A 23,215-nucleotide genomic window follows, 5' to 3' on the forward strand; every position below is an offset into this window, starting at 1 on the left:
TTTTAATAGGACCCCCCCCCCCCCCCCAATCAATCAGGAAACTTGATGCCTAAGGAGATTAGGCAACCTCCAGGCTTGGGAAGATACCAGGTCCACATTCAAAGGCAAGAGGCCAGAGAAAGAACTCCTACCTATGGCTCAAGATCCTGTCTGCACACCTCTCTGTCCCCCATGGGGAACTCCCAAACTGAGACTCCTCAGATTTATTCTGAGGGCACCAAGAAGCCCATCCTCTTTCCTAGAGGAGACTCTGTGGGATCCAATATATCACAGGCTTTCCTGACTCCATCCTGGTCCTGCTTCCTTCCTTCCTTCTGAACTGCTATTTTGCTCCTCTGGACTCTAAGACATGAACTCAGTTGTCCTGGTCAGTTGATGGTAAACATTCAGCCTAAGAACAGCTCTGTGGGGTGAGGCATGGGGAGGGGGGTTTGGTCTCCCTAAAGGAGTGACTAGACAGATGTGTCCTACTGGTGGTGGTATCAGATGTCAGGCAAGGGGAGGCCCTTAGTGGGGTAGGAGCTCAGGCAGACCCCAAACCAAAGGAAGCCAGATGCCCAAGTCCAAGTCATTAGTGCTGAGTGGGAGAATCCTAGAGGTGTCCAAGGCTGCTGGGAAGGGACTGGTGATGAAAAGCACAGGAGTAGACTGGGTGCACAGGCAGCAGTAGCCTCACTCTGAGTGGACCAAGGCCCCAGCTCCTTGTCCGAAGCCAAAACCCTTGGGTCCGAAGTTTTTAGCATAACATCCTGCAGACAAAAGAGAGGGTAAGGATGTGTTCCTGTCTCCATAGCAGCTCCTCCTGCCACTCCTGGTGTCTGGTCTCTACAGAAAAGACTCCCAGTGCCCCCCTCCACTGAACCCCCAGGCTCAATAGTGAGCAGATTCTTAGATCCACTCTAGACCCATGTCCCTGCCACTTCAATAAAGGAAGGGGCATCACCTAATGAAAAACACTGGACAGGGCATTAGGATCACAGGCTCTACCCTTGTCTCTGCCCTATGTTGCCATCTGACTCCAGTCATGTTGCATCTTCCCTCTGGTCTGTGACATGAAGATGTTCTGGCTCTTGGACAGAAAGGCCAGGAATTGGTCCATTCAACAATGGCACAGCTGCTTGGTCTCCCTCCCAGCTCCAATCTTCTGATTTCAGTGAGAAACAGAACTACCTACCTTTGCAGTAGATTTCACCATCCTTGTCTGCCAGGGTGGTTGACTCAAGGCCTTTTCCACATTTGGCACATCGGAAGCAGGACTTATGCCAGGACTGGGTAAGGAAGGAAACAGTTAATGTTGCTGCCAGTGACTAGGGTGCTTTACCCAGCCTGCTATGACCTTGCCATTGTGGATAGGTACTTTGCAAGTCAGCTGGGGGAAATGGGGCAGCTGGGATAATATGGTCCTACTGCGGATGGAGTAGAACAGTGACCAAGCATACACCAGTGGTGTACAGCAATGAACAATCACAATGACTCCCTGGCTAGTGACACCAGCTACACCACAGGAGAGTAAAATTCCTCCCAGGCAGCTGCAACCCCCACAGGCTGCCAGGTAAGCCTTCTCCACACACATTTTGCCTGTGGAATTGGTATGGATAAGGGCTCTGGACCCATCCTTGCATTGCCACATGCTACTTGAGCAGTCTCCCTAATGTCCTCCCCTGGAGACCTGTTTATCTTGCAGAATGGATGTGAGGATGTGATATTGAAATATCACAGTACACAGCCACACAGCAGGCATTTATCTTTGGGATTTTCATGGACCAATCCAGCCTCTGAAGTTGTAGAACTTTGTGCCTCATTTACCCAAAGGCTATCAGCTCTCAAAGAGTGGTATGGCCTTATCTACTTTGTAGCTGTCAGCATTAAATGACTTCATTAGTGTCAAGTGCTTGAGTGCTGGGCACAGAGGAAGCAAGTCAATGTTTTATGATTATGGAAGCAGACTGTGTCTGTCTGCAGTGCACTGAAGTCAACAGGAAAGAGCATCTCCAGAGGCCACAGAAAGCCCTTTGTGATTCCAATAGGTGCCCTAAGGCAGTACAGAGCAAAAGAGCTTCAGAGAGAGAGAGAAGAGAGAGAAGAGAGAGAGAGAGGAGAGAAGAGAGAGAGAGAGGAGAGAAGAGAGAGAGAGAGAGAGAGAGAGAGAGAGAGAGAGAGGTGGGACTCAGGTTTGTGCATGGCACGCGTGTGCGTGCACACACACACACTCTTTCACCCAGCAACACAGCACAGACAATACAACCCGACGGCCAGCTCCCATCAGCAACAGGTGAACAGGCTGAGGTGATATACAGACAAGCTCTGCTAAACCCAGGAAAAGCAAGAGGCTGGCAGCACTCATCTGGGACAAAACAACTCCATTTAAGGACAGTGACTTCCTCAGCATAGCCATTAGTGTACAGACTGGAAAGTAAGAAAAGAACCTGAGGCCCTTCTGACTTTCTGGCTGTTGGACCCGGCCGACTGAGTCCTCCCTCAATGCTCTGTGCAGCCATCTCTATAAAGCAGAGGCTGCTACACCAACTCTCCAAGCTGGAAAACAACTGAGTCACATCCAGGCTACCACCCATCTTGTACTTCCTAGCCACCCCTAAATGAGCCCAGTGTCTTTGCTCGCTCACCCAACACCTAAAGGCACTCTCTGCTCCTTAATGCTTCTTTTTCTGTCCCAGGCAAAAGAGGGGGGCGGAGCTTCTCACTTCCTTTTCCTACTCAAAATTCTCTTATCCTATCCCTTAGTACAACCTTAACTTTACCTTATACCCTATGTAGTGGAAAGAGGGACCTGGGTATTTCTTTGATAATATTAATGTCTTTTGCTTCTTTTCAGTTACTGCTTTCTTTTTTCTTTTGGGGGTTTGATCTGGGAGTACACAGTGCTGGGATTACAAGCATGTATGGCAATGACTGTTTTCATTTGATTTTTAAAAAAAATATTTTACTCGGGTCTGAAGAGATGGCTCAGCAGATAAGAGCACTGGCTGTTCTTTCAGAAGATCCAGGTTCGAATTCCAGTACCATATGGCAGCTAACAACCATCCCTAACTCCAGTTCCAGGAAATCCGATGCCCTCTTCTGTCCACCAAGGGCACTGCATGACCCAGGTGCACTTATACACACATAGGCATAACACTTATACACATAAAATAAAAATAAATTTTTAAAAATTTACTTATTTTTATTTTATGTGTATGAGTATATATCCTGCATGTATATAAGTGCACCCATGTTGTGCAATGTCTACGGAGATCACAAGAGGGTATCAAAGTTCCTGGAACTGGAGTAAAACAGATGGCTGTTAGCCACCATGTGCGTGCTGGGAATCGAACCTGGGTCCTCTGCAAGAGCAGCCAATGCTCTTAACCACTGAGCCATCTTTCCAGCCCCTGTTTACATGTCTTTCAAGGGCCCACATTACGCACTATACATTCATTACCTCGTTTAATATTAAAACTACCTGTTTATCAGGTACTGTCATGGTTTCACTTTAAACCTCCACTCTCCCAGCCTACTTTACAGACGCAGAACTGAAGCTTAGGAAGGTTGGACTGGCACCTGTGCAGTAAATAGCAAAACCAAATTCAAGTGGGTTGCCTAGGGCCCAGGTAATTCATTGCCATGCTCGGATAACAACACTTTCCTATCTTTCAGAGGGGTTAAGTGGCCTGGAGTAAAGACAACAGTAGTAAAAGTCAAGACTTCCAAGCCAGACAAACCTAGCATGGGCTCTTAGTTCACTTTCTAGCAGGAAGATTTGGGAAAATCGTTCACTCCTGCTGATTCTCAGTTTCTCATCTATAAGATGAAGATAATAATTCTCATTGGCACCTGTGACTGAGGGTTGAAAGGCTACTATGGTCCAGACTTGGCCTAAGTGTTAGTTCCCATTCCCCCTGACCCCATTCCTTAAGACCAGAAAGCCTTCAAACCCATGTCCCAGGTCAAAGCGAGCTGGCCAAGGGCTCTAGGCCCAGTAGCCCAGCTGGTTTGCTGTGTGATCATGGGCCAAATCACTCCTCCAGCCCAGGCCCTCAGGTGAGGATCCAGAAGTCCTCTATGGTCACATAGCTTGAAGGTACCTGTTCTATGGTTTGCTGATGGCTAGTGTAACACTATGAAGTTCCAGGGCAAGAGCTCTCTGCTTTTCTCCAGCAAGGCCTGAATGGAGGATGTGCTCAATGAGCTATCTGAACCATAGGCCCATGGGGTGATTCTTACTAGGTACTGCTGACTGAGGGTGAGGGGCTACTATCAGAATACCAAACAATGTGAAATACAAACAGAATACAAACAATGTGAAAAAGCCTTCCAGGAGGCAGACGGGCCCTGAACTTGGAAAACCTTTGCCTTGGACTTACATGGGTGGGTTTCTGGGTATACACACCCCATGAAACAAAATGTGTATTTTAGGAATACACATTTCTGGAATCACAAATCCTTTTGAAAATCTGATGAAAACTATGAATATTCTTCCCAGAGAGAGACACACTCCTACAAAACCCAGCAATATTTTAGGGGGTGAGTCCTCCAAAACCCATCCATGTATCCTTAGTGTCTGGTCCTCAGCTCTAGAGTAAGTACAGACAGATCTTAGCAACTCCCAATGAACTGCTGAGAGACAACCTGCAGCACTATGGATGGATTACTGTTCCTGGGCTAGGGGAGCTCCTTGGGGCTTAGGACAAGTACCCCAAAGGGGCAAAAGTTAGTCTACCTCTGGAAGAGAAGGAGTTAAAGCCTAGTGCTCAGGTTGCCCTGAGTGGAGCTAGCATCACTCCCAAAGCCCTGTAATTCACATTTCAGAAAGGAATGCCCTCACCTCCCCTTTGTGCCCAGCAGCATCTTACCTTCCCAGCACCAATCACTTTCTCCGCAGCATAGACTGCCTGGCTACATCGAGGGCAGCGCTCAGAGCCACCAATCTTCTGGGCAAACTTGGACGCATTAGGGTTGGTGGTGGGCCTGTGGCCAGGGGCTCTACATGCAGAAAGATGTGTGGTGAGATGACTTTTAATGATAAAGGCAGAGCCCTCTCACCTCTGGCCAGGGCCTGGGGCAGCTCTCCCAGACAGAGCCACCAAAGCTAGGGCCACCAGGGCCTCTGGGATCCCAAGACTCAGCATAATATTAAAACATATTTCCCTCATCACCTAGTTAAAACCCCAGAATCACTTAACACCTCGTTTCTAAGAATCCCCTCCTCAGCCCCTCATTTCTGCAGCTCGTCTATTTTTAGATTCTTTCCAGGAGAAATTTGCTGACAAATCATTCTCACTGGGGCAATGACCTGGGCTACAATTTGATAACTCATCATCATTTCCATCTCCTGCACCCCCAGAGCTGAGACATTGTCTGGGCTGAGAGCCAATGGCCACCCTTTACCAGCAGGTCAAAGGCAAGAGATACCTAGGGTTGGGGTAGGGGGACCCAATGACACACTGTGGCATGTCTCAGGCAAGGAATGACTTCCCCTTAGCAGGGGTGACAGATGGGTTTTCAGCTATAAAATGAGGAAATTGAACTAACTCCTGGGGCCCCTCCTAGCTCTGACACTTGTAAAAACACAGGGTGCACACTCTGTGCTGCATTTCCCCCTGGATCTCAGCTGCCTCAATAGCCTGACACAAAGGGCTACTTTATGACTTCCCTTCATTTACTTTTATCATTTGTTCACTTTTTTCTTTTTGCTTGTGCATATATGTGTATGTGTTCATATTAATATCTATGTGGACATGCGTGCTCATACATGTGTAGGCCAGAGGCTAACATCATCTTCCTCAATCACTCTCCATTTTAATTTTAAAATTTTCTTTTAATTTCTATTTTTATGTGTATGAATGTTTTGCCTGCATATATGTAATTGTACCAGTGTTGTGTAATGCCCACAGAGGCCTGAAGAGGGCATCAGATCCTCTGGAAGTGGAGTTATACACATCTGTTAGCTACCAAGAGGATGCTGGGAATTGAACCCAAGTCCTCTGCAAGACCAGCCAGTGCTCTTAACCATGGAGCCATCTCTCCAGCCCCTCCACCTTAATTTTGAGACAAAGTCTCTCACTGACCCTGGAACTTGCCAATTCAGTTAGCCTGGCTGGCCAGCAAATCTCAGAGATCCATCCACCTGTCTCTACTCCCCAGCACCCTGGGGAATTACAGGTGCACATTGCCAGTGTCCAGCTCTTACATGGGTGCTGGGCATTGAACTTGGGTCCACTTGTTTCTATGGCAGAGACTTTTACCAACTGAGCCATTTCTCCAGCCTGATTTTGGTTTCTTGATACACAGTCTCAATCTGTAGCCCAGATTGACCTTGAATTCTTGATGTTCCAGGCTCAGCCTCCCTACTGCCAGGACTACAGGGGTGGGCCACTAGGCATCGCTCCCTTTTAAAACAGTGGCTTTCTGAGCCTCCCACAACTTAACCAAAAGTGGTTCAAATGTGTCCAGGAGCAGGGGCAGAGAACTCAGGAAAAGGTAAAGGGAATTTTATACTCACTCCTCATGCTTGATGCCCAGAGACTCTCCTTTGTCTGTACTTAGTGTGCCTGCGCCCTGCCCATAGCCATAGCCTTTCGGGCCATACTTCTTGCCGTAACAAGACTTGCAATAGATCTCCTCTCCATGCACGGCCACAGTGGTGCTGTCCAGATTCTTCTTGCAGACCACTGTGGAGGAGACAGGGGAATGGTGAGATGCAGTTGAAGTGAGCACTTGCTCCCTACAAAGCTCCAGCAGCTGCAGCTCTCTAGGCACTTTGCACACATGCCATCCTGGTCTTTTGCGACTGGTGCAGAAAAGGAAGCCAGCAGGATAGCCAATGAGCTGGAAGATAGAGGGTTGGAATCTGCATGTCTGACTCCTGGTGACCAAGGCTCTGCAGGTGTTTCCCTCAGACCTCTGGACCCTGGTACCTTCCAAAAGGTAGTCAATGCAACTGAAGCCTACAGGTTGATCCTGGGCTATTCTCCAGGGTTTGTAAGCATGGGGGAAACTTGCACCCAAGGTTCAGAGGCAACAGCCTAGGCTGACTCTAAGCCACAGGCTACCAAATGAAGTTCTTCAGCACTTAATTTTATTATTATTTAGTTACTTATTTTGCCTGCATCTATGTAAGTGTACCTGTGTCATGAAATGCCCGTGGAGTCAGAAGAGGGCATGGAATCCCCTGGAACTAGAGTTATGGGCAGTAGTTGGCCACCATGTGGATGCTGGGACGTGAACATGGGTCCTCTGGAAGAGCAGCCAGTGCTCTTAACCTCTAAGCCATCTCTCCAGCTCTTCCTCCCCTCCCCCCGCCAATTCTGGGTTTTTTGTAAAGATTTATTTTTTATTTTAGGTATATGAGTGTTTTGCCTGTCTGCATGTATGTATGTGCACCATGTGTATACCTGGTGCCTGCAGAGGCCAGGAAAGTGTGACAGATCTCCTGGAACTGGAGTTACATACAGATGGTTGTAATATGGATCCTGGGAGCTGAAGCCAGGTTCTCTGAAAGAGCAGCCAGTGCTCTTAACCATGGAGCCATCTCTCCAGCCCCTTCACTCTGCCTTTAATAGAGAAATCACATGTCCCAACAGGAGAGGAAACAAGGGAAGGAAGAAGGGCAGGGTTTTCCTGCCTTCAAAGTAGTGGCTTTAAAAGAGAATCAGGGCATGCTGGTGGGAGGGAGTCAGGAGTGGTGGGTATGCAGGTGAAATGACACACCCTGAAGAAGAGTGGAACATAGGTGCTCAGCAGAGGTGGACTTTGAAATGAGAGGTATGTCATGGCAATCACATGGATTTGCAGTTTCTAGTCTCAGAAATCACTGTGTCACAGGGAGAAATGAGGTTGGGCACTAGAGTCACAGGAGAGGAGAGAACTGGGATGGGGTGAGCTAGAAAACCTTCAAGCCACATACATCTTCCTGTTATTGCTAGCTCTCCAGCATCGACATGTTGAAAGCCTGGAATTCCATCCCGCCTCTCCTTTCCAGTTTTATGGCTGAAACAAACTAGTTTTGCCTTTCCAAGATCAGTGTCCCCATGTATAATCACATCTGCTCTAAAAGGTAGCTCAGAAAATCTAGTGAGATCTTAGATGTGACACACTTAGCACAGTACCCTGTGTATAACAGGTGCGTAATAAATGTTGGCTGCTCCTTATGAGTATTATACACAGTTGGTACCAGAGAGAGAGAGAGAGAGAGAGAGAGAGAGAGAGAGAAAGAGAACATGCACCCATCCTCCTATTCCTCCCAAGAGACGCAGCTTCCCTCAACCTCTTTAGGTTTCATCCTGGAGGCCTAATTAGTTCTATGAATCTTCAAAAATGTTGGAGGTCAATGTGCGCAGTTGGACTACATCCTAAAACACCACCCTCTGAGGCCAAAAGTCCACAGACACCACTGAAGAGGCCAAGTCTCTTAGTAACTTGCCTTTAAAGGGTCCAACCCTCCGCCAGCTCCTCTGAGCCCCTGGTTGGGGACTTCAAACTAAATAAGGACCCTCTTGTTCTGCACTTGAGATCTCCACCTCATTCCAGCACTCTGAGCCACCCAAATATGGACCCTCCCACCACGTCCCCTGGGGCTTGGCTCTGGGAAGAGGGAAGCAGAGGCCAAGGCCTCCAGCATTCCCTTCTAGGGCAGGAAGAGAGGAACTAGCCTAGCCTGGAACTCTTTCCCTTAAACCTAAATTGAACCGGATTTCTAAGACAGAGTGAAGGCAGAAAACAAAGATAAGAGTGGTTAGGGGGAAACAAAACCTAATTTGGAAAACCTAATTTGGAAACAAGGTCTCCAACGAAAGGTCCAGGAATTTGACTCCTGAGACAGACTGACACCCTACAGATGGCTCCCTTGCTATGCTGGTCCAGATCTCCCTACTCCTTTCTGCTCTGCCTTGTTTCTCTCAGAGCTGCAGTCCTACATACAGTAGCCTACCTTCTACAACCTCCATAGCCCTCTACCAACTGATAATAAGGGAAATTTTGAATATATCTCTTATTCAAGAAAGACCTGAATAAATTTCTATTAAATCATGTTAAGCAAAACAAAAACAACAAAACAAAAAACTAGAATAGTTAGTGTACCTGCTGGAAAAGTATTTCCAGATGCTACCTGGTTCAGTGGGGTTTTGTAATGCTCTTTGGAATTATAGGAAAGAGGCAGCTTCCTCACCACACCTGAAAATGGAGAATGACTCTCTCTGCTTCTGGAAGGAAAACCAAAGTCCATAAAAAAAGTTCAAGGTCAGGGCTGGAGAGTGGCTCAGCAGTTAAGAGCACTGACTGCTCTTGCAGAGGACCTGGATTTGATTCCCAGCACCTACATGGTGGCTACGAACCATCCTTAACTCCAGTTCCAGGGGAATCTGAAACCCTCTCTGACCTCCGCGGCATTGCACGACACAGGTGCACTCACATACATTCAGGCAATACACTCATACACATAAAATAAAAATAATAATTTTTTTTTAAGTTCAAGGTCCTATAGTTTTCTAGAAGCAGGGTCAGGCAGATCCCAGCTCTGATTCCCAGTCCTGATTTGAGTAAAGCCATAGCTCCTTTAGGATAGGCCAAGCAAGTGAGGCCAGAAGGTGAAAACTGACAAAGTTGCAGCCTGAGGGTCAGAGTGAATGCAAGTCTTCTGCAAGTTTCCCCCGTGCTCACAAACCCTGGAGAATAGCCCAGGATCAACCTGTAGGCTTCAGTTGCATTGGCTACCAGTACATGGTTATGACAGACAGGCCTTTCTTATCCACAGAATGGCTGCTCAGCCCATCTTGTCCCAAGAGATAACTGCTTACTGCTCAGAGATGGGCACACCACCTCAGGGCAGGCTTCAGGCCAAAGCTGCACTTTCCTATCAGGCCTGAACTCCAGCTGGGCATATCACCCACTTGACTGCTAATGGGAAGTGGCTACCCTACTGCACTGATAAGGGCAGGGTGGGAGGTGAGGGGGTGGGGGTAAGGATGCTGGTCCTGCTGTCCTCTCTGCCCCAGGTCAAGCCCAGAAAGACTTTACCTATAAGGCCCTCCCAGCTTCCTCAAGCCTATCCTAGACCCTCAGAGAAGCGAATATGAGTAAGGAGCTGAGTTGAATCCACAGCCAAGGATCAGAATGACCAGACCTTCTTTTGAGGACCTATCCCGAGCCCCAGCCTATCCCAGGCCCCAGCCCACAAATGACCCCAGGCCTGGCCTCTCCCTTTCTGATGAGGGAAAATTCTTTGAATTCAGACTAGACATATCGATCACCCAGTTGCATGAAAGGGTTGGAAATGATGCTCCTTCCATTCCTAACCAAGTCCCTGGCGAGATCTCACCACGTGCTAGCCCTGCTCTAGATGCGAGGAATAAGCTAGTGGGCATGATGCCTCAGAGCACCTGACAGTACAGTGCTATGGATCCACTCAGAGCTCTGACACCGGGAACTGCACAGGCCCAAGACCCCACAGACACATACAACCATTCCCTAGGGTGGCAGTTACATAACAGCCCCAGCCACTGAGCTCTTCAGTCTGATTTTCTGCAGCTGCTTCTAATCCCTGACACCCACTCACACCCTGCCCAAGCCCTGTTCCTTCCTTCCTATGCTACCCCCTGAATTCCTGACCTCCATCCATGCCTGACCAGCAGCTAGCCCTCCACAGCAGGATTGCAGTAGGAGCTTGGGCACAGCTGCTCCCTTTTAGTCAGTGATTAAGCAACATTTGTGAGCAGAGAGGGGCCATTCAGACCCAGCAGCCTGGACCCCCTTCCCAACCAGCACCAGCTCCTCTCTTACTCTCTCTGAGAAAAGAACAGCTTGAAAAATCCCTAAGTGATGATCAGCTGATGACCAGATGAAGCTGTTTATGGCAGGCTGGAAGCCAGCAGAGCTCACAGAAGTTTGTCATCTCCTCATTCATCACATGAACCCTGGGCTGTCACTCCAGGCATGCTGGGTAGTGTGGGGACCCTGCTGCCCTATGTTGGGTAGTTTCAGACTGGCCTGCCCAGCAACAGGTAGAGATGTGACTATCAGGTGAGCAAGCAGTACCTGGCCCACCTGGATCCCACTCGAGAACAAACCACCTGGGAGCAAAGGAGCATTGGTCTCCTGGCTGATCTCATGGAGCAGGATGGACAGGACCTCATTCCTTGATCTCCCAGATGGACTAAAACTTCAACCCTTGTGAGCTCTTTTGGGTTTCCCACCTTCTTTCTGCAGAGCCCTTAGCAATGAGTATGTGTTTATTGAACATTTACAACTATTTGTAAGTGCTTCATTTGTTTTACAAACTATCAGTCATTTCAAGTCTCACAACAACCCCATGCAGTATTAACGAGAAAATTCCAGAAGGGAGAATTTGAGAAACTTGTCCATCATCATACCAAAAATAGAAAATGAATTGCAACTCCAGCCCTGATCAGACTGGCTCTGAAAACGGGCCTAACCAAGGCATCCTGCTGCCTCCCACTCAGCCTACCCTCCAGGAAACACAGCTGCTAGTGGCCTCTTTCTCTAATGCAGACTTCTGCTCAGATCACAATGAGTCAATAATTTAGGAATTTGAAGGAAAGTTTCTCCAAGTCACCACTTTCTGCACACATCACCTAGGTTAGGTACCAGCCAAGGCAGCATCAGAGAGGCAAGGTCCCTGGGTAGAGCTACCTCTCTCAGTTGCTGTGTTCCCTACTCCTTCAGGCAGGTGCTGGAACAGCTCTCACACTGGATCATTAGGAGTAGAAAGCAATGAACTTTGAGCCCTTTCTCCCTCTCCTCCAAGGCTAAGTGGACACACTGCTGAGAAGGGTCTGAGCAAGAGAGAGTCTAATCTTCCTTTTCACTGACCCTAACCATAGGCTTGGGGCCTCCTTTGCTTCCTAACAGGGTACAACTTGGATTTGAAGGGTAATGAGACTTGGAGTTGAAAGTATCTTTCTCTGAAATGAAGGACAGTGACAGGGAGGAAAAGAGAGTGGAAAGTTTTCCTAAGGGAGTCTTTCCAGCTTGGCTCTTAGCCACTACCACCCCTCACCCCCCTTACTACCCTCCTCCCCAGGGCTGGCCAGTTCACCCCTCAAAGAGCAGCTTCGGAAGGGAACAAAGAGGTCCTTAAGTGTTTCCCTCCCCAGCTGCGCTCTAGCCAAATGTCAAGCTGTTTACATCCCATGGGAGCAGTTCCCTGGGGTGTTGACAGGCTGAGCCTGTGGGGGCAAGCCTGTCCTGGTCCCCTGGCAGCAACAGCAGGCCTGGATGGTACTCACTGCACAAGAAGCAGGATTTATGGAAGCTGTGGCCCTCACACTGGACCTCCTCAGCAAAATAGACTGTCTTCTGGCACACTCCACATTTCTTGCCTCCTCCCCAGTTTGGCATTCTGAAAAAGAACACAGAAATAGAAATTAGGTCCACACACAGGGAGAAGCAAACACAAACTGCCCACGACAGAAAAGTACTAGGCAGAGGCTGAGGAGCAAAAAACAAAGGGAGGGGAGGCCTCCTATAGGATGGCCAGGCCTGATGGATTACTTCTGGATTGTTCTCAACACCATCTTCCAGCTGCTACTTGGGGGGGTGTCATCTTCTTCCCATTCCACCTTATTTACTGGGGAGCTGCTGGGTACTCTACTAGGAGCCCTGTGCTTGGTACTCTACAAGATGCTAAAGAGCATCTTTACAAAGAATGCAGGAGCAATGCAAGTGAGCCAGCTGGTTGTAGGTGTCACCAGAGTCCAGTGCAGAGAAGGATGCTAACACGCAGATCAACCCGAGTTTGTAAATCTGTGTAAAGTTCACAAGTAGGCAGAACTTGTATTGTCAAGGGATGAACATATGAGTTGAAGAAAAGTATGCCAGAAAAGTGAGGGAAGAAACATCACAAACCATGGTCTCAGAGGCGTAACTTCTAAGATGGAGAAAGGAACAGGGTAAGATGGGATCATTGGGAGGCTGCTGAGACCCTGGCAATGATCTGCTTGACCCATGGGAGCTCCCTTTATAATGGTTCTCTGAATTATATACATGGGTATTGTATACTCTCTTGAATATGATACAGTTGACAAAAAAGGATTTAAGTCAGGCATGGTAATGCATGCCTGTAATGCCAACAACTCATGAGGCTGAGACAGGAGGATGCCAAGTTTGACTCAGCCTGAGCTACATAGTGAGAGACTTTGCCTCAAAAACAACAACAAACAAACAAACAAACAAGCAAACAAACAAAAAACCATGCTGGGTCTGGTGGGTGGTACAAGCCTGCAATCCCAGCACTCTGATGGTGGAAGCAGGAGGATTGTAGGTTCAAAGTTCTCCTCAGCTACAAGGTGAGTTTGAAGCCAGTCTAGGCTATCTGAGACCTTGCCTCAACAAAACAAAAACAAAAGGCTTAAAACAACACAAGAGGCTGGGCATGGTGGTACACACCTTTCATCCTAGCACTTGGGAAGCAGAGGCAGGCAGATCTCTGTAACTTCCAAAGCCAGTCTGGTCTACATAGCAAGAGTCTGAGGTCAGCCAAGGTTGCATAGTAAGATCCTGTCTCAAACAAACAAACAAATAAAAACAAATAAACACCAGGGCACTGTCCTCAAGCACTGCAAAACCAGTTTTGGTAGCACTGTTTGCCTCTGTACTGGGATTAAAGAAAGGTATGCACTACTGTGCCCAGCCTAGAAGTCTGAGTTTTAAACAAACATAACAAACATCCCAGGTGACTCAAAGCAAGTGGCCTAGACCAACTTTGAGATGTTCTAGGTGTTGGTTTAGAGCTGCAATGCTGATGCCAAACAGTTCGGTCCTTTTTTTTTTTTTTTTTTTTTTTTTTTTAGGAGACAAGGTCTTCCTGTAGTGGGGCTGTCCTGCAAATCACTATGTAGACCAGGCTGGCCTTGAACTCACAGAGATCTGACTGCTTCTGCCTCCCAAGTGCTGGGCTTAAAGGTGTATGCCACCACACCTGGCAATTCAGTCCAATTTTTAAAAAAATTTTATTTATTATTTTTACTTTATATATGTATGTATATGCACCCATGTCATGCAATGCCCATGGAGGTCAGAAGAGGGCTTTGGATAGCCTGAAATTTGAGTTATATGTGGTTGTTAGCTGCCATATGGGTGCTGAGAACTGAACCTAGGTCCTCTGCAAGAGCCAGTGCTCTTAACCACTGAGCCATCTCTCCAGCCCCAGTTTAGTCCAATTTTGATCTTGCCACTCACTGGCTGTGTGACTCTGGGCAAAGTACTTGGGTTTTCCAAGCCTTGATTTTTGCATTTTGAAAACAGAAGCTCCTTCACAGATTGTTTCTAGGGATTAGAGAAAATATGGCATGCCGCAGGCCTAGCACATCAGAGGTGTTCAATAATTAGTAAAACAGAAGTCAGAGTCTAAGACATGGTATCACATGTACCTGATTTACCAAAAAAGCAGCACAGAGGGTCCATGCCACAGGGACTTGGGGGACATAGACTGTTCACCTGATGAGATCTGCTTCTCTCCTCTTTCAATCACCCAACAGATATATCATTGAAAAAGTAGATGACCCAGTCTCCTGCATTCCTACCTACCTGCTGTTACCTCCATGCAAAGACTCCCACATATCTGAGGCCCTGCCTCTCTTCTGAGCCTAGCCCATGCAGCTAATTTCAGATGAGTACCTCTACCCACACATGCATCCATTTGCAAACGAGCCACCTGAACTCACATCCTATCGACCTTCTGGTCCTACCTGACTTTTCCATTTTGCTTACTGTGCCATCCCCATCCTCTTGGTGAAGGAACAATGATGGAGCTGGCTCTTTGCCCGTCTTTAGCTGCATCTCACTCTGCCTTACTTACCTTCACGTACCCACCCCCAAGTTGTGGAGCATGCCCTTTAGGTGCCCTAGCCCTTTGGCACCTCTCATCCTTGCTCCTCTCCCTGCCCCCCTACCTGCCTGGTAGCCTCACCTTCACCCAGCAGCCACGCTGTTCCTGGATGAGAACATCTGTGAAGTTCTCTATTCCCATTTGTAGCCATGGCACATGGCATGGGCCTAACCTAGTCAGACAAGGTTATTGTTTGGTTATATGCAAGCCCAAAGGGATAGAAGGAGTTTATGGGGACTTTGAGGAAAAGTATCATGTCTTCTGAAAGAGCTTCCTAGGAACAAGTTCCCTAGTCTCCCTACGTAGCCCAAGAAACAGGAGCAAGGGGTTCTGGGGTTGTCACAGAGCAGGCAGTCTAAAACAGAGCTGAGAGAATAAGTAAACTGATCTTTGATGACATCATTAAGCCACAAACTTTAGCCAAACCTCAGCTCAATCTGTCTTGAACTCTAGTTACACAAAACAACAAACTTCCTTTATTCTTTAAGCCAGTTACTTGACAACCACATAGAAGGTATTCAAAGTGACTGAGAGTCTGCCACTTCCTAATCCATCCCTACCCAGTAGCTCCCAGCTTTCCCATAGAGCACTCTCCTGCCCAGAAACCAAGGGTGTCCCTGCCAGAGCACAACCATACTCTGCCCTTGGCCTAGCAGATCCTCAGCTTTACCTCAGCTGGTTCCTCTCACCTCCTGAATAGGAGGCTGCCAATTTAGCCCTGTGTTAGCTCCCCAGAGTGCCCCACTCAGCCTGCCATGATGGAAGCCTCAGGCCATGCCTTCACATAGAACTGGAAAGGCTGAAGTGAGGCCAAGGACTGAGGCTGGGTGCACTGTCCTCCCACAGAGGAGCTGGAGAGACTATTACCTGCTGCACATATCTACTTTTCCCTAGGCAGGTTCAGGGAGGACCTCAGCCCCACAGGCTCACATATTCCACATGCAGGCAGGCTTTACCTACCTACCTGTGACCTCTGCCAGCTCAGGTAAAGTTGGGCTTGAGTGCTCAGCTCCTAGAACCAGTTCCCCTCCAAGTCTCTCATGTCTTCTACCCTTCCAGCCCCCTTTTGTCCTGAGGACTCCAGGAGCTAATTGCCCTTATCGAGCAAAGGCTCAGGCCTGCAAAACCACATGGTATGAAGGCAATTCAACAACAGCAGCACATAGATCAGTATCTGTCTAACCATCAGTTAGTTTCCCCTTCTTCCTTGCTCTGGGAACCCAGGTTCTGTTCAGGTAGCTGTCCTCTGAGGGTGGAAAATAAATACTCACTTTACAGAGAAGGAAAATCAGGTTTAGAGAGGTGCTCACAACACCACAGTTATAGGAGACAGAAGTGGAGTCTAACAACAGCGCATGCCTTTCTGTCCTCTGTGGCCCCAGTCATCAAGCTGTAGGCCTAACATATTTAAGAGTGGCTGCATGGGGTGGGAATACAGTTCCTTGAGGTGGGCTTTCTTCCTTTGCAATCCCCCTAAAGCAGTAAGGGACATAGTCATGTCCCTAGGGACACCGCTAAGGGAGGAACAGTCCCCTAACCACGTGGTGCGGAGCTAGTTCCAAGCAGTGTTTTGTTTAGACACAAAGTCCTTCTCCTACTGGGGAAGACCCACAGCTCCATACAGGCCTCCCCTTGTTCTCCCTGGCCCTGTGTCAGAGGCCTACATCCAGCAGGGCCCCAGAGAATCAGGAACATGGGTGGAGAGATGGGTGAAGCCCAAGGACCTGTCAGTGGGGGAGATCTGCTCAGGGTGCCCCTTGTCTGGACTGTTCTCTGAGCCTGGTCTCTGATTGGAGGCCTCACCTCATACGCACAGTAATGGGATGAGGCCCCAGGCCTCAGGAGGGAAAGCAGAGACAGTGCCATAGCCAGGAAGCATCACCTGTCCCCTCTGCCCAGACGATGACCCCTCAGGGACCCTGGTATGGAGAAGAGTCCCAGCTGGAGGAGCCCTGGTCACCTCCTTTCAGTGTGAGGCGATGCTGGCTCCTCACTCCATCTCCTTTCTGCCCAGCCCCTTCTTTCCAATAGCCAAATTATGGCTGTGGGGAGGCTGGATTGCCTTAAAAGGAAAGCTGTTTCTTAGTCTGTGGCGAGCTCAGATGGATCTGTGGTTCATTCTCAATTGCCTTCCCAGTTCTAGGAGACAGAAGACCTGTAGGAGGTTGTGCAAAGAAAACTCCCAGTGCTTAGGAAATTGGAGCTGGGGTTAAATAGCGAAGATGTGTCCCTTTTTGGCTGAGTAATTTGAGACATGTTATTTCCCACTCTGAACTTCAGTTGTTTATCCCTAAAATGGAACACCAACTCCCCAAGCCATATCCTGAAGATTTAACCAGAATGCACAAAAGGCATGACATAATACAGAGGGCATGCCCCCACCCCCCACCCCCATTGCCACCTATAACCTGGCCCAGCCAGGCCATCATACCATTCTGCAAGATGTAGGGCCAGATGGCTACCCTTCTTCCTGGCTGGTCCATATCTGGAAAGAGCAAGACTTGAGAAGCAACATGCCAAGTAGGGACCAGGAACTCCTGACTGGTCTACCAGTCCAGCTATTTCCTTGGGGCTTAGTCCCCAGTTCCTCCTGGATACCTGAGACTGTGAACAGGAACCGTGTCTTACATGAGGCTTTCTGATATGTACGGCTTTGGGTGATCAAAGGCACATGCCTTTAATCTCAACACTCAGGAAACAGGGACAGGAGAATTACCATTGAACTCAAGGCCAGCCTGGCTACATAGAGCTCTAGGTATCTTAGGGCTTTACAATGAGACTACCTCAAAACAAAACCAAACAACAAAGGAGGAGTCACTACCATCTTCTGTAAACACATTGTCCACCATGGGTTCATTCAAGAGTTACATTTCCATTGGGAATTGTTGTTTGTCCTACATAACTGTCTTGAGGATCTCAACAGAGAATAAAGTTTGAATTTTCTGCTGAATGGCTAGACATATTCCATCAGCTGTTTACTTGAAATGTCAGGATCCTTGGGGCTAGCTAGAAGCTAGAAGGTAAGGACTGGCCTCTTCAGATAAGCAACCAGCTCAAGTCTGCTGCTCTGACTAGTTGACTCATTCACAGCTTTACCTAGAACCTCAGTCTTAAAAGGAAGAAAGACAGTGACCCTTACAGCAGCCAAGGGGAGAGTGGACATGGGGCACAGAGTCTCATGCCCATCCTAAACCTCATGAAAGTTGACAGAGATGACAGATTCAGCAGGTTATGTTTCTCAGTCCTAAGGAACTATCCAGGGATGTATAATCCTGCCAGCCACTATACCCAAAGGAGGGCCTCTTATCAAGCACCTGACAAGCCACCCCACATCTTCTTTCTCCAGTGGAAAAATCCCAGCTTTCCCATTCTATAATCCCTTGTTCCCTAGGGCCAGAGAGTAACTGTTGGGCTCAGGGCTTAAGTCCCCACCCTCTTGGTGCGGTAGAGACCTGTGTATCTAGTTTGAAATGTGCTGTTCAGGAGCTGTTTGGTATTCACCAAGTATAGAGGAGTGCTATCATCCTTTCCAACCCTGCAGCTCAGTCTCTTCTTCCAAGCCCCCAAGCCCAGAGAACATCCAAGGACAGAAACAGGGAGGGCAGCTGCTGGTTCAGAGCCCCATAGAGTCTGCATCTTGAAGGTTACACCTGAGAGTCCAAGAAATAGATCTCTTCTAAAGATAATGGTCCCTGGTAGGGAAAGAGTGCCCAACAGAGTGAGCTTGACCTCAGTTTTACAGGTCCCCCAAATGATTCATTAGAACCTTGCATGTGGCTCATCTCTGAGAAGTCAGCCAATGTCACTGAGCTGTCATTACTCCAGGTCCCAAGTCCCTGAGGTCTCACTGAGTTGGACACTGTCCCGTGCCCCTCCCCCATAATCTTTCAAACACATGCCCCAGGACCCTTATGGGACTGTGAGCTAACAAGGGTAATGCTTTTACTTCTTCTTTCCCTTTTTGTCCCCTGTAAATGTAAGTTCCAGAAAAAAAAAAAAAACCCTGCATCTTCAACTGAACCTTCTGCAAGGCTGATCAACTGATCAGAACTTCAATGACTGTGGAGTTTGAAATGTTCCAGGTCCAGAGCCTATTTACAATTTACCATGGGTTATCTTTAGTCCCCTAAGTAGCCATTCCTTGCTCACCTCTGTGTTTGACAATATCCTGTGACTAACAGATAAAAACCTTTTGGAATGTACTAACTTAGCATATCATCAGTTTCCACCAACCCAAGGGCTAAGGATGCTGTCTCCACTATGTATTTGAAGTGTCTTGATTTATGGCTTTCTTTGTTCTGTTGCTGTAAACTTCATGAAACTGTTACCACATCCAAAACACAGAATTTGGAGTAACCTGAATCTGTGTTCCTGGGCTGTGATCACTCATATTTGGCTCCAATATAAACCATCTCTCCTATCCCCTTTGAAGTGAGAGCTGTGCTTTTGCATCAACATCCCTAATGCCTTTTATAGCAGAGTTCCCTATCCTGATATCAAGTGGAGGTGAAAATGGGGATCCAGGACTAGGTGTGTACTCTATTGCTGGGCTACATTCAGTCTTATGACTTCTTTTAAGCATTTCAAAACCAGTACAAGAAGTCTTATAATTAGGTCCTCATCAGATTGAATTTTGTCTAGAAAGAGAGTGGTTGGTATCAGTTGGTTGTCTTGTGTGTTGAACAGAAAGGTCTGAGCGATTCTGATCAATTTTTACAAAATAAAAACAAATGAGCCCTTAGGCCCTTAAACACATGTTGCTTGCAGCTAGAGTCTCAGGGAGCTCCATCCCACACACCCCAGACCCCCCTGGGGTGGGGACCTCCTTGACTGCTTGGCTGGGCTCTGCTCCAGCTTAGAACCTTCTGTTTCTTCCTCGTTTGTCTGGGCAGGAGTCTGACGCTGCCTTCTGGCCTTTGGGAAGCACTGGAAATGCCAGAGTCTGGAAACACTAGCTGCCTCCTATTTACACACTTTACCATACATGGAAATTACTCAACGCTCACGTCAGACAAATTCCTGGGGAGCTGCGTAGTCTAAGCCACGTCATTACCATATAAATTCCTGACAACTGGAAACATCAGACAGGCTCCCTTCAGAACTCCCCCTCCTCGAGCAGCAGCTGGTGGGGGGGGGGGGGGGCTCTTGCAGGCTCATTTTCAGGTTTTTCTCTTTTTTTCCTTTCCTGAAAACATACCCCAAAATGCAAACATGTATCAGATAGGATGAGTGTGCATATGAGAAGTGATTTCTAGGGCTCCCTGTCCCCTCCGTCACTCAGTAGAGTGAAAACATAGAGGTGACTCCACCCATGCTAAAGCCATGAAAGCCGTATCTGCTCATATCTTCTACCACAGAGCATCTTGTAAAACTAATGTCTTCACAAATGGCCACCATTTCCTTAGTCAATCAGCTCAGAAAGAGGAAATGTGAAGGGGCAAAGAGAAACAGCAGGTAGTAGGAACAGCCAGCCCGCATTTGAACATCAGCTCCACCAGAACCAGCTGTGAGCTTAAGGAAGTTCCTTAGCACCTCTGAGCCTCTGTAAAACAGCCACATCAACCCCTTTCTCATAAATTGTCCAAGGGAATATAGGTGTAGCATTTAGTACTGGCTGGCACACAGCACATGTGGGTATTTGAATACTATTATCTTAAGGAAAGGCCAATACAAACACTTAGTGCTCTATTTTGTGTCTCTAAGAATTTGCCAATATGTCTGCATAATGGCAAACAGTTGATTTGGAGGAAAAGGTCTTTTTGTCACTAGTATTTCTTTGGATTTCAAAATTCAAAAAAGCATGCCTCCTTTAGGCTTCTGGCAGCCAGTTTCTCATGATGAGCTCTACTTACATACATAAACCTCAGGAGCCCACCAGAAAGTTTTTTCAGATAGTTTTCACCACCATAGACACATAGGGAATAGAAACTCTGCCTTTCCCCTCACCTTACCCAGTGTTTGATTGTTGATTGTTGCTTTTTTTTTTTTTTTTTTTTTTTTGAGGCAGAACCCAGGCTGGCCTCAAACTTGTTGTCCTCCAGCCACCACCTACATGCACCACCAAACCCAACTTCGGTCACTCGGTGTTTACCTATCATCAATCAAGTGCACGCATTACCCTCAGCCTGCACCTCTGACTCAGTAAGGACCGGTTGGCTCCAGAGGCTGTGAATTACATAAAAGAACACCTGGACCAGGAAGACAGGTGCCAGGACAGACTAGAGGCGGTTTTTCACATCTTAAGCAGGTCAGCAGGTCTCAGTGCTTCAGGGCCTACCCTTCAGATTCTCTCCAGCATCCTCCCAGACCCTCCTTAGCATCGAGTCCTTAGGGATAGTTCTCCCCTCTCCCTTCTCAGGCCCACACCACACCCTCTGCAGGATAAACTTCCTTTCCCGTCTGGCTGTTCCCACCCCGGATATCCTTGCCAAGGCAAAGGGTCCCTCAAGGGAGGTTCTGCAGTGCCAGGCTGGACTCCACAGGAGAGGGATAAAGCTGCCTAGGAAATGTTCAGGACTGGCTCTCTCCTAAAGAATGGCCTGGCTTCCTAAGTAGGGGACAGGCTAGAGAATCAGAAGGCACAGAGGAAGCTCAGCACCTGTCCCCAGCTCTGAGGTGACAGGCTGCTTGCAGCTCCTTAGCTTCTGCAAGGAAAGACCCTGAAGTACAAGGAAGGCAGGACCTCAGTATGTGTGCTGGGGGTTCTGTGAATACATGCTTCAAGTACCGGCCCTGAAGGAAACTAAGTTGTTGCTTGTTCAAGATCACAGGTATATTTAGTGATAAATCCAAGAGTCAAAACTCAAGCCTGCCTGCCTTTCAGGCTTGCTCTCACCAAGATTCCAGGGTACTTCTGATAAATGCTCTCCAGAGCAGGGTGGACTCCCTCCATGTCCTGTGACAGTGATGCCCTTTCAGCATGGGGAGGGCTTGTCCACTCATTCACTCCAAGAGGCGGGAGTAAGTGGATGATGGAAGAACTAAGCAGAAGGAAGTCCTGACACACACATTGCTTCCAAGGTAGCTGGGACCCTGACTGAATCATAACAGCAAAGGCCCAGGAACACACAGAATGTACCCAGGCCTGGGCCCTTCCGATGAAACACCTGCCAGCTTGTTGGGTGACACTGCAACTTGCCTAAATGTTCTCACTGTCAGAGCCCTTCTGCTCCCCAGCTTCCCCAAAACCGTCACTGTCGGCTCTTTCAGGTCTCAGTAACCAATCCCCACCTAGCACCAAGATTGTGGGGTGGGGTAGGGGGTCATGTAATGTCTTCCATGTAGTGCTGTGAGGAAAAAGAAAACTCACACCTGTGCTCTGGAGCCACCAAGCCAGATGTTTCCCCCTCCCACTCCCGGGCACTTTCTCCAAGGAAAGAAAAGTGGGGGAAGGGTGGCACGGATGCCACAGAATTGCCTATTGTTCCGCCCGACCTACAGGCGGTGGGGGGGGTGTCGGGTCGCCCTGTGTCAGGCGCATGCGGAAGCCAACTGCCCCTCCTTCCACTGCCTTACAATGAGAGTCAGTGGCCCACAGAATTGCCTATTGTTCCGCCCGACCTACAGGCGGTGGGGGGGGGTGTCGGGTCGCCCTGTGTCAGGCGCATGCGGAAGCCAACTGCCCAGGAAGCCCCGGGACCGGAGGGAACCAGAGCGTACTGGGAAGGGAAGCAACGCCGAGGCTAACCGGCCACTTCTCCCGGCCTTCCCCCTAAGCGTCACTTTTCTTCCAAACTTTCTTTGCAAGGGACAGGGAAACGGCGGGGCGGGTAAGCGCAAGCGGCGCGGGGTGCATGCCAGGCGGCGGGGCGGGAAAGCCCAAGAGGCGCGGGGTGCGTGCCAGGCGCGTGTGCAACGGCCACCGCGGGGACCCCAGGTGGGCGACAGCTGGCACTCACCTGGCAGCTGCAGGGCGGCGGGCAACGGCGCTCTCGAAAGCGGTGGCAGACTGCACCCGCCTGCACGCCGTTTTGTTCCGCTGGGGAAGGCGTATCCCCCATCACGCCAACCAGTAGGCTTTGCACACTGCACCACAGCAGGGCTGATGTCACCGCGCGCCGAACCCGGCGCCCTCCCCCTCTGCCCTTACCCGGAGCCCTGCTGCCCGAGCTGCAGCCCCACTGTGCGCCCAGGGGCCACCTCCCTGCAAAGGCCTGTACTTGCTGGGAGACTTTCTGGGTTTCCCTCTTAGGCGGGTGGGACCGCGGAGACCTAATCTGAGATCAGACCTGAGATAAACTTGGGCTCCCTAGGGAAAAGAGGGAGCGTCTTTAAATTTGCGCATACCTATGGCAGAATGTAGGGGACATATCTTGGACACTAGACTAAGAAAGGCAAGTGTGGGCCTGCCCTTCGAGTACCAGCTGACCTCTGGGT

General features: G+C 48.7%; 1 protein-coding gene across 1 annotated transcript; it reads right to left on the reverse strand.

Annotated features, from left to right (window-relative positions):
• Positions 1–325: 325 nt before the first annotated feature.
• Csrp1 (cysteine and glycine rich protein 1) lies at positions 326–22,889 on the reverse strand. The gene is made up of 6 exons (XM_008830295.2): positions 22,738–22,889; positions 12,240–12,352; positions 6,500–6,668; positions 4,851–4,980; positions 1,175–1,268; positions 326–749 (listed from the first exon to the last, which is right to left on the reverse strand). The coding sequence occupies exons 2-6, from the start codon at positions 12,349–12,351 to the stop codon at positions 673–675; spliced, it is 582 nt and encodes a 193-aa protein (XP_008828517.1). The 5' UTR covers position 12,352; positions 22,738–22,889; the 3' UTR covers positions 326–672.
• Positions 22,890–23,215: the final 326 nt, after the last annotated feature.

Source organism: Nannospalax galili, unplaced genomic scaffold (assembly GCF_000622305.1).
Source record: "Nannospalax galili isolate Female #2095 unplaced genomic scaffold, S.galili_v1.0 scaffold113, whole genome shotgun sequence".
Lineage (NCBI taxonomy): Eukaryota > Metazoa > Chordata > Mammalia > Rodentia > Spalacidae > Nannospalax > Nannospalax galili.

Bases quoted from the DNA above. Each gene is read 5' to 3' on its own strand.
- Csrp1 (XM_008830295.2), bottom strand. From the start codon at position 12,351: ATGCCAAACTGGGGAGGAGGCAAGAAATGTGGAGTGTGCCAGAAGACA. The intron at 4,981-6,499 runs GTGAGTATAAAA...TTCTGCATGTAG, and splicing joins CTGGGCATCAAGCATGAGGA to AGCCCCTGGCCACAGGCCCA. The intron at 750-1,174 runs GTAGGTAGTTCT...TTTTGTCTGCAG, and splicing joins TGGTGAAATCTACTGCAAAG to GATGTTATGCTAAAAACTTC.